Source organism: Typha angustifolia, chromosome 13 (assembly GCF_048772165.1).
Source record: "Typha angustifolia cultivar Huaian chromosome 13, ASM4877216v1, whole genome shotgun sequence".
In the NCBI taxonomy this organism is placed as follows: domain Eukaryota; kingdom Viridiplantae; phylum Streptophyta; class Magnoliopsida; order Poales; family Typhaceae; genus Typha; species Typha angustifolia.
Window position 1 is genome coordinate 8,049,109 of NC_133251.1, and position 11,912 is coordinate 8,061,020.

Here is an 11,912-nt window from a genome sequence, read left to right on the forward strand (position 1 = left end):
ATATTGGAGCGGATAAGGTCAGTTGCATATCGTGTGGATCTGCCTTTAGGGTTATCTCAAATTCACAATGTTTTTCATGTGTCAATATTGAGGAAATATTTGCATGATCCCTCCCGTGTGTTAAACGAGGAACCTATTTAGCTAAAGTACTTTGATACTAAACGGATCATATCATATCATATCAACGGGAGATTAGGCTCAATGGATTGAGTCTAATTATCTTAGTTGGTTATTTGGTTTAGTTAGAGTCTTAGTAGGTTAGTATTATACTTAATTAGCTAAATCCAACTCTATGCAGTTTCGAAAAAATATTTACAGAATATTCTACACATGTCCAAATAATATCAAACTAATTAGATAAAATCGCTAACCTCCAGATCTACAACTTTGATATTCATTACTTGTCCGGATTCGAAAACTATTAGCGACAAAATGAAAGCTTAATCCGAGAGTTAATCCAAGAAGATAAGGAAGACTAGTTTAGTTGGTTTGTTAGGGTTTTAACTTAGTTGTCGATTTGTTAGTATTTGTTAGAGTTGTTTAATTCAGTTGATGAGTCCATATGGTGATCCTCTATATATATGTGGAGGAAACCCTAATTGTTAGAGTTGTTTGATTGCACGATGATCCTAACCGTGAGGCTGATTCCTTTGGAGCGACCACGGCAGGACCGAGTCAACCAACGTCCATGGGCTCGAATATGGATGAACTTAGGGGTATATTCCAAACATTATTTTATAGAGTTGACAACATGCAAAAGGATCACAATGAATTCAAGGAATATGTCATGAATCGATTGGGTTCGTCATCTCCTTGACGACGAACGGAGTTTTAAGAAGGACCAGCGGTGAGACCTCATCGAACCGATACTCCACAAGTCTAGGTGCGTCCTATGAGTATCAATGATCCCCTCTTACCTATGCCTTCACAACATCCCCCACCTCCATTATAAAACCCAAGACTGGCGGTGGTGGAACCCGAGAGGCATGTAGTATCGATGCACTTCATCGATGAGGAGGATTGGCACTATGAAGATGAGGTTGATCCCTATGAAGATGGTGATGGACGTACTAGAGGATTTAGAGAAGGTGATCACCATGCACAAAGGTTTAGACCTGAACCAAGGATCTTTCGCGAACTCGACAACGGTATTCGAGGGAGAAACGCACACTTATACTTTCTAAAATTCCAAAGCGGTAATCCAACGGATTGGGTGTTTCAAGTTGAACAATATTTTGATTGTCAAGGTACAGCGAAAGATGCAAAAGTCCAGATGGCAAGCTTTCACCTCCATGGAACGGTATTTCATTGGTATAGATCGGTTATTCGTGGTGGTGGATTTACCGGATGGGCTGATTTTTGTAATCACTTGTTACATAACATGAGAAAATTGCACTGAAGTGTGAGTACATACTGACATACACAAGCAAGTAATACATAATCCTTAAATTTAAAAAAAAAATGTTAAACAAATGGAGGAAAATTGCACTGAAATGTGAGTATACCTGAGACAGTAGGTCCGCAGCTACATGAATTGGGTTGGCATATTTATCAGCAATAACTAAAACCTCTGAAGGCCCCGCAGGCATGTTGATAGAAATCATAGCTTCGCTATTCTGCACTCCATTCAACAATCATATCATTTTCAGATCAATGAAATAGCCAGTGACATATACAATATGTATGGCTATATACATACCTATGTACATGTACATATGTGTGTATACACACTACACACATACACACAAGATTTTGGAATGTCATAACCAAAGATGCCTGTATGATAAACAAATGACTTTTGAAACCATTATTGTTTTAATAAGATCTTAAGGTTGTTTAGGCCAACAAATAATCTAGATTTTGCTCGGGCCTAAGGTACATAGGAATAGCATTTTCTTCAACAGTATGATTTTCTTTCTTTTTTTCTCAATGCAGTCATTTATCATGTAAAGGTCTGTACTATCATCAAGGAAGATAACATTAAAGCAGCTGCTCTGATAAAATACAATGCAGACAATAATAAAGAAAATTAAGATGATGGTGCAGAAAAGAAAATTTTGGGGTAGTGCAGTAAAGAAAATAAAAAAGCTGCAAAGTGAAAAATTATACTTGGAGTATCATTTTTGCAGCCGTGACATACTGGTTTCCTGGCCCAAAAATTTTCTCAACCTGCAAGAGAAACAAAAAATTTTCTACTTACAATCTGATTCACAAAATAGGAAGAGATCTTAAAAGTGAAAAGTAAATAGCCCACAAACTAAATTGTATGAATACTTGCTAAACTACCTAATAGAAATATGCATCAACATTTAACCATCTTTCCATATTTTCATAGTTATAGAACAACAGATTGAGCCCACTAAGGATATGGTGAAGTGAGAATAAAATCAAGAAATGTTAAGCATATGGAGGCATATTTGTTGTATTGAAAAGCATCAAGCATAAGACAGAAGCACCCTAAGGAGGGAGCTGCCTTAAACAAAAAATAAATAAAATCCACATTGAAAATCTCAACGCGTAGTTTGCAAGCCAACTGCTTATACTAAATTCACAACTGAAATAAGGGTCTTGATAGGTTCCAAATGTCAGTCAATAAGCTGTAGCATGGTTCCTATATACATGAAGTCAAAATATTCCAACTTTTAGGGGGAACAATAAAATAGCTAGCAGCCATACATCCCTGTATCATCAATTATTTCCACTAGTATATAGTATACTTTAACATGTTATTACCTTTGGACATGATGCAGTTCCCCAAGCCATAGCTGAGATAGCCTGCAGGTAGAATGCCACAATAACTGTTGACAAAAGTGCCTAAATGAATTTTTCTGATAAATCTACTATCAAGATTCTTCTACCTGAGCTCCCCCAGCTTTAAGTATGTGTGTCACACCAGCTTTCTTTGAACAATAAAGAACCTCCTGGAAAAGAGAATGATTATACTAAAACCTGTATGAAATCAGTAATACTATGATTTTCCACAAACATTACCTTACAAATACTACCATCACGACTTGGAGGAGTTGCAAGAACAACAGTTTTGCACCCGGCAATCTGTGCAGGCTGACTATCGGGCACTAAACGCTATTACTGTCAAGGACCGATATCCTAGTCCTGTTATCGAGGAGTTACTGGATGAGCTTGCAAGGGCGACTATATTTAGTAAACTTGACTTGAGGGCCGGGTATCATCAAAACTGCATTTCAGACTCCGGACGGGCATTACGAGTTCCGGGTGATGCCTTTTGGTCTCACCAATGCTCCAACTACCTTTCAAGGCCTCATGAATAATATATTTTGGCCACTATTGCAAAGGTATGTCTTGATATTTTTTGACAATATTTTGGTGTATAGTAGGACTGAATTGGAGCATTGGAGGCATTTGGAGGACGTGCTGAAATTGTTAAAGCAAAATCAATTGAAGATCAAGAAGTCTAGGTGCCTATACGGTGGAGTATTTAGGCCACATCATTTCGGTGGATGGTGTAGCGGCGGATCGTCAAAAGATTGCATGCATGACCACTTGGCCTATTTCTACTACTACCACCGGATTGAGATGATTTTTGGGGCTGACCGAATATTATCGTTGATTCATCGCTAGATATGGCAAGATCGTAATTCCTCTCACTTCTTTATTGAAGAAGGACTATTTTAGATGGATGGATGAAGCAAATTCAGCCTTTGAGAAATTGAAAACAGCAATAACAACGGCACCCGTTTTAGCGCTACCGGACTTCACTAAAGAATTCATTGTGAAATATGATGCGTCGGGTGTTGCCATAGGAGTTGTACTAATGCAAGAAGGATGTCCCATTGCCTATCTTAGCAAGGCTTTATTATAAAAATCTCAGCAATTATCGACTTATGAGAGAGAGATGTTGGCAATGTTGCATGCTGCGACAAAGTGGAGGCCTTATTTGATCGGTGGACGATTCATTCTGAACCGATCAAAGGAGCCTTCCATACTTTATGGGACAGCGTATACACACTCCGGCACTACAAATATGGGTCACAAAATGATACAGTTAGTTAGCATCTTTTTTTATTGCATTAGGTGTTTATTTTCATTAAAATAAAATTCCTGTAGGTCGCGTTCGAACGCAGGTGGAGTCGCGTTCGAACGCTCTTGTGAACGCTTGTGAACGCCTTATGAACGCCCGCGTTTGTGAACGCCCACATTCCAACGCCTTGTGAAAGCCTGTGTCGCATTCGCAAATCCAGAGAATGGGCTTTTTGAGTGCGTTCGAATGCAATCGGGCGCGTTCGAACGTGATCGACGGGAATCCTCTATAAATATATGGATGGCAACTAACTTTATTATGCTATTGGATTCTTGATTTCTTGCCTCCTATCTTCTCTCTAGACTTCTCTCTCCTCCCTCTTCATTATCCTTCCACATCTACCATTGGCAAGGTTTCTTTTCGCTTCTAATCTCCCTCGACTATCAAGCCACCCCTCTTCTTTGGGATCTCAACCACTTCGTTCCCCTCATCTACTTTCCTAAATCACTTCCACAATCCACCCTCATCTCCATACCCATCCATAACCCTAACATCTACTTTACTCGTCACCACCACCATCACCCATGTTATTCCATATTTTTGTCCCTACTACAGTTTGAATATGCGAAGAGTGTAAATACAAAAGTTGTAGACTAGGAAGTTACGGATCCAACGCAATTGGGTTCCTAATTTTCTGACTACGGGAGAATATCTGACAAATATTTTACCATGGTTATGCGGACTACTTCCTACAATAAATTCAGATCTTAAGGAATTATTCCGTAGTCGATCTTTTAGTTCCTGATCTTATCAATTGGTATCAGAGCCTATCAAATTGGTATCAAAACCCTATAACAAAATTGCTGGGATATGATTATGAAATCCAATACAAGAAGGGAATGTAAAATAGAGCGGCGGATGCACTATTGCGCAAACCCAATACCGCCGAGCTTGCAGCCTATTCTTCTCCTACCTTCCCTTCCTTGACGAGCCAAGGTATGCATGTACAACTGACCCCGATATTTTGAGATTATCGCAGGAGGTGATAGATGATCCGGAGTTCGGGTGTTGGAGCGTATTGATCCGGTTGCATATCGTTTAGAGCTACCGGAGGGGTCGAGAGTGCATCCTGTCTTCCATGTTTCATTACTGAGGGAGAACTTTGGAGATCATAAGATCATTGAATCAGTTCTACAAGAGCGTTGGTGGAGATAGAGATTGTAGAGCCAATTCATGTATTTGCTAGACGCCGACGACGACATGGTACCAGATTGAAGATGGAGATTCTAGTTGAGTGGCTTGTCAAGTCATATGATGAGGTGACATGGGAGTTGGAGACTGACATTTTGGAGTGTTTCCCTCACTTTTCACCTTGAGGGCAAGGTGGGGGAAGCGTGGTGGATTGATACGAATCGAATCAGATCGGATCACATCAACGGGAGATTAGGCTCAATAGATTGAGTCTAATTATTTTATTTGGTTATTTGGTCTAGTTAGAGTCTTAGTAGGTTAGTATTTTATTTAATTAACTAAATCCAACTCTATGCAGTTTTGGGAAAATATTCGTAGAATATTCTACACATATCCAAATAATATCAAACTAGTTAGATAAGGTCATTAACCTCCAGATCTACAACTTTGATATTTATGAATTATCTAGATTCGGAATCTATCAGTGACAAAATGAAAGCTTAGTTGTTAATTTGTTAGGATTTGTTAAAGTTGTTTAATTTAGTTGATGAGTCCCTAGAGTGAGCCACTATATATATGTGGAGGAAACCCTAATTGGAGTATAATGAGGAATGCTATTGGATTATTAATTTTTTGCCTCCTATCTTCTCTCTAAACTCTCTCCCTCCTCCCTTTTCACCATCCTTCCACCTCTACCATTGGCAAGGTTTCTACTAACTTCTAATCTCCCTCGACTGTCGAGCCACCCCTCTTCTTTGGGATCTCGACCACTTTGTTCCCTTCATCTACTTCCCTTAATCACATCCACCATCCACCTTCATCTCTAAACTCATCCATAACCCTAACATCCACTCCAGCCGTCACCACCACCATCACCCACGTTATTCCATATTTTCGTCCCTTCTACAGTTTGAATCTATAAATGGCGTAAATACAAAAGTTGTAAACCAAGAAATTACGAATCTAACCCAGTTAGTTTCGTAAGTTTTTGACTATCGGAGAAGATCTGAAGAATATTTTCCCATGATTGCGCGGACTGATTCTTATAATACATTCAGATTTTGAAGGAATCGTTGCGTAGCCTATCTTTGGTACAAGAACCCATCAATTTGGTGTCAGAGCTTATCAGACTTATTCTATGAGGAGCAGCCAGTTCGTATCATTGATAGATGCGTGAAGATGCTTCGGAGGAGGAATGTACCACTAGTCAAAGTTCTTTGGCGGAATTATGGTGTAGAGGAAGCTACTTGGGAGCTTGAGGAGGAGATCTAGTCCACTTATCCACACTTATTAGATAACTCCAGTACGTAGTTTCGAGGATAAAATTTTTATTTTCTTGGGAGTAGTTGTAACACCCATGACTAAAAAAATTAAAAAATTAAAATAAAAAATTATAGCGCACGCGCCATGCGGGTGCACTCCAACCTTGGCGCGTGCGCTAACCCAGTCCCCCTCTCCCCCATTTCTCGCAGTCAGTTGCGAGAGGTGGGAAAGGTGCTAGAGTGGAGCCGGACTCCACTCCGCTCTCACTCTTCCCCTCGTCTCTATATATATTTCCACCCCCCCCCCCCCTCATGCTTTCTTCATCTGCAGTCTTTCTCTCACTCTTCCACCTCTTCGTCTCCTTTCTCTTTCCGAGCCACCAAAGATCTCGTCGCGAACAGTGGATCACCGGAGTGCTGGTGGCCAATCAAAACCACCTCACCTCAATCCTCAGGTCAACCTCCTTCTCCCCATTAAATTAATTTGAATATTGCTTATTAAATCATAGTTAATTATAGTTTATTCATTTCTATCTTCATCGGAGAAATTCGTCGGCCGGTGATACACTTAATTAGGATTTTATTTAATTTGCTAAATCCAACTCAGTGCAGTTTTCGAAAAATATTCATAGAATATTCTACACATATCTAAATAATTTCAAACCAATTGGATAAGGTTGCCAACCTCTAGATTTACAACTTTTATATTCAAGACTTCTCCAGATTCGAAATCTATCTATGACAAAATGAAAGCTTAATCTGAGTAGTAATTAGAGAAGATAAAGAATACTTGTTTAGTTAGTTTGTTAGGGTTTTAACTTAGTTTTGATTTGTTAGGATTTCTTAGAGTTATTTAATTTAGTTGATGAGTTTCTAGGGTGAGCCTCTATATATATGTGGAGAAAACCCTAATTGGAGTATGATTGTAACAACCCAACCTTAAAAAAATAATAATAATAATTAATTTTGGGCATGACGTGGCCGGCCACAGTGTGGCTAGCCTCGTGCCCATGCAAGCTGCTCATGTAGCTTGCGTGGTGGGGCGCCACACGCCCACTGCCGCTGCTTCAGCCAACGGGCTTTGGCCAGCTGGCCGCGACGGGCCCCGGCACCGCCGCTACCCCTCCTCCACCGCCTTCCCTCTCTCTTTAAATCTCTCTCTCTCTATCTATCTCTCTCTCTCTATCTATCTCTCTCTCTCGGTCTCTCTCTCACTCTACTCTCTCTCCACTCTCTTTCGCACTACTTTCTCTCCTCGTTGCCGAAGTCGGCCCGCCACCACCGCCGGTGAGATCCCTTATTTCCCCCATCTCTTTCCATTTCTTCCTCTCTCTCTCCCTCTCTCTTTCTTGCCCCGAGCTCAGGCTCGTTAGAACCGAGCCGCCGGGGAGAGGCTGGCCGCTAGCTAGCAAGAAGCAGCCGGTGCCCTCCCCGCCGACCCGGGTCCGCACCTCCCTCCTCTTCCTTCCCTTCTTCTCTTCTCTTCTTCTTCTTCCTTCTTTCTTCTTCCTCAACTGCTTCTTCTCTTCTTGTTTTTCTGCAACAGTGCTGGACTTGTCGCAGCACTGTAGCAGTCCAATGTTGGGCTAAGCCTAGCACTAGTACTGTAATCCTTTATTCTTTTTAATTTTATTATTTATTTATTTAGGTATTTCTGTCTTAATTAATACAAATAGATTTAGACATTATTTATTTTAATAATAATATATATTCATCATTATGATTAATGTTAATTATAATTAATTAATGATTAATTAGGTTATAAACTATTACACATAAATATAGGTAATACTTTTATTTATTTATTTATTTATTTATTTATTTATTTATTTATTTATTTACTTATATGTATATTAGATTAATAGATAGATTTGTAAATTATAATTATTAGATTTATATTCTAATATTCTTATGATATACATTTTAAGTAATTCTATTCATTTAGTATATATTGTTATTTTTGTAACAAATAAAATACTAGGCTTATGTATTTATTTATTATTTTATAAAGTAGTCTCTAATTAATCAAGATATATTTATATTTTTATTTTATCTGTAATTAAAAATCTAGCTAGTTATAAAGATAAGTAGAAATTCTAAAAACCTCTAAATCATCATATATTACATGAACAAATTTTAATTAGATGAACGGCTAACTTCATACTACTTAAATATTTTCAAACTCCGAACCCCTTATGTGAGACCCCATAGACCCTGACGTTGAGTTAATGTCTGACTGATAGACGTGAGAGTTGCGTGGTTCATGTCTTCTGATCAAGGATGAGTAGTCATATCTCCTAGATGTCTTTCTCAAATTAGGATATATTATATATTATGTATTTGCATGTTTTGAACTCCAGCATGATTATATGATTTTATCTAGAGATGATTTCAATCAAGCATATTTTATCATGCATTTGATTAGGCTGATTTGGGATATGAATACATTGGTGATATATAAAGATGATTGGAGATGATTATACTGTTATGATTTTATATCAAGATGATCTCTAGCATGAGTATGCATGTGATAGACTAGCAGGAGTATGCATGTGTTAGATACATGGTTGGAGACTACATTGCATCATTTTTCTCTTGATTCCTATTCCACCTAAATTTCTGTTATGCAATGACTCATTATTGTACTGGATATATGCATATGATCTGTCATTTAGAAGTAAAGCATAAAATGTGATTGATAGGATAGTTGATAGAAAGCGTGAGGATACCCGAGTGGGTGCGAGGGTTAGGACGCGCTTGGTAGATGATTGATCGCTTGACATAGTCGCGATTCTATTGGCCTTACATTTGAGATCGTTAGTTTGTGTGCGCAGTAGACATTTAGACACATGCTGTTCACTAGGGCATATATGGCGAGTTATCCTCACAAGGTTTCTATCAACTATGTGGGTGCTCGGTCTGGATGGATGTTAATACCCTAGCGAGTAGCAGGGTATGATTATATTTGAGGTACTCTTGCGGGTGGCGGAGTATGCTCTAAGCCTTCGGGCATGATGTTAAGACCGGGTACCGGGTGTTGATTGTGCACAATGGTCTAGTATGATGATGACATATAGAGATGACATTGATGACTGAGATGTTGAGAAATACATATGATTTCATTATCATTTGATTACCTGATTATCGAGTGGTTAATATACATCATATATGGTTGCATTTGATATCATAACATAGTTATGGTCGGCATGCATCATGTGTCATATTTGAGAGAGAGTTATGATGATAGTATAATATGGAGATTTGTTTACTCATTGTCGACGATTATATACTTTTATCAGTTATGACATGTTATCTACTTTTTATTTATATATTATTGAGGATATATTCATATACTCATTCATGACATGATGCTCTTTCTGATTCATATTATCCAGTACATGATTTACTCTCTGTTTGGCATCACTGATTCGGGGTAAGATCTATTCACTGAGCCTTTTACTCATGACTCTCTTTATTTCTTTTCTAATCCTCTTAGATTTGTGGTACATGATAGCGACTTGAGATATCCCGAGAAGATATGTTAGTTGGATGAGGTGAGGTATAAGTGCGAGACGATATAGATGATAGTTGTATATAAATTGAGTTATATCATTGTTTATTATATTTGTATTTTATTGTATCAGATGATGATTTGTATAATACATGTGAGATTATAGTGCACTCGGGTATCAATTGTTTAGTTGTAACTTGATGGTTTGTTGTGGCCTGTGTGGGTCTTGCCAGATTAGGTAGTGGTATAGTGTATATTATTGTAGACTTGGATATTCATATGTTAACAGATTTATTTGGTTGATAATATGATCTATTTGGTGTTGGATTATGTGAGTATGAATATATTAACAGGTATTATTTGATGATTATATATGCACAGGAGTGTATCTATGCATGACGGGTCCCGCCCGACCTGTCCCGTGCGCCGCGTATGCCGTGTGGGCGCATGCGCGTGCACATGCCTATACCGGGCGGGGGCATTACAATGATGATGATAATGCAGATTATTAATTTCTTACCTCCTATCTTCTCTCTAGACTCTCTCCCTCCTCCCTCTTCATCATCCTTCCACCTCTACCATTGGTAAAGATTCTCCTAACTTCTAATATCCCTCGACTGTCGAGCCATCCCTCTTCTTTGGGATCTTGACCACTTCGTTTTCTTCATCTACTTCTCTTAATTACATCTATAATCCACCTTCATCTCCATACCCATCCATAACCCTAACTTCCACTCCACTCATCACCACCCCCATCACCCATTCAAATTTGAGAAGGGCGTAAATATGAAAGTTGTAAACCAGGAAGTTACGCGAACTGATTCCTATATTACATCCAGATCTTAAAGGAATCGTTGCGTAGCCTATCTTTTGATACAAGAATCCATCAATTTGGTATCAGAGCTTATCATTGGAATCAGAGCAGACAAACCTCAAACCTCCATTAATGATTGAAATAAGAAAGATGACATCAACAAGGAGACCTATGGAGAGCACACTGACAAGGGAGGATTCAATCTACGATGACCCTAACTGTGAGGCCAATTCCTTTTAAGCGATCACGGCATGACCGAGTCAACCAACGTCTATGGGTTCGAATATGGATGAACTTAGGGCATATTTTAAATATTGTTGCATAGAGTTGACAATATGCAAAAGGATAACAATGAATTTAAGGAATATGTCATGGACCGATTGGGTTCGTCATCTCCTCGACGACGATCGGAGTTTCAAAAAGGACCAGCGGTGGGACCTCATCGAATCGATACCCCATAGGTCTAGGTGTGTCATATGAGTGTAAATGATCTCCTCTTAACTATGCCTAGACATCATCCTCCAATTCTGTTACAAAACCCAAGACCAGCGGTGATGGAACCCGAGAGGCGTGCGGCACCGGTGCGCTTCGTCGATGAGGAGGATTGGCACTATGAGGATGAGGTTGATCCCTGTGGAGATGGTGATGGACGTGCTCGAGGATTTAGAGAAGGGGATCAACATGCACAAAGGTTTAGACCTGAACCAAGGATCTTTCGTGAACCCGACAACGCTATTCGAGGGAGAACTGCATGCTTAGACTTTCCAAAATTCCAAGGCGGTAATCCAACGGATTGGGTGTTTCAAGTTGAACAATATTTTTGATTGTCAAGGTACAGCAAAAGATGCAGAAGTCCAGATGGCAAGCTTTCACCTCCAAGGAACGACATTGCATTGGTATAGATCGGTTATTCGTGGTGGTGAATTTACCGGATGTGCTGATTTTTATAGGAGGATTACACGCAAATTTGGGACAGCGGCATGTGAAGATTTTGCTGCCACATTAAGCAAGATGGTTCAAAGGTCAACCGTATTGGAGTACCAAGCTGAGTTTGAACTAGTAGTCGTTGTGAGCCACCGTAGCCCGAAGGGACATTGATGAACACATTTATTTTAAGGCTGCGAGAGGAGATAC

General features: G+C 39.2%; 1 protein-coding gene across 1 annotated transcript; it reads right to left on the bottom strand.

The window, feature by feature from the left end:
* Positions 1-1,622: 1,622 nt before the first annotated feature.
* On the bottom strand, positions 1,623-6,654 carry LOC140772953 (histidinol dehydrogenase, chloroplastic-like). Its single transcript, XM_073115219.1, has 5 exons — positions 6,617-6,654; positions 2,992-3,067; positions 2,859-2,921; positions 2,734-2,775; positions 1,623-2,169 (listed from the first exon to the last, which is right to left on the bottom strand). The coding sequence occupies exons 1-5, from the start codon at positions 6,652-6,654 to the stop codon at positions 2,104-2,106; spliced, it is 285 nt and encodes a 94-aa protein (XP_072971320.1). The 3' UTR covers positions 1,623-2,103.
* Between the last annotated feature and the right edge of the window lie 5,258 nt (positions 6,655-11,912).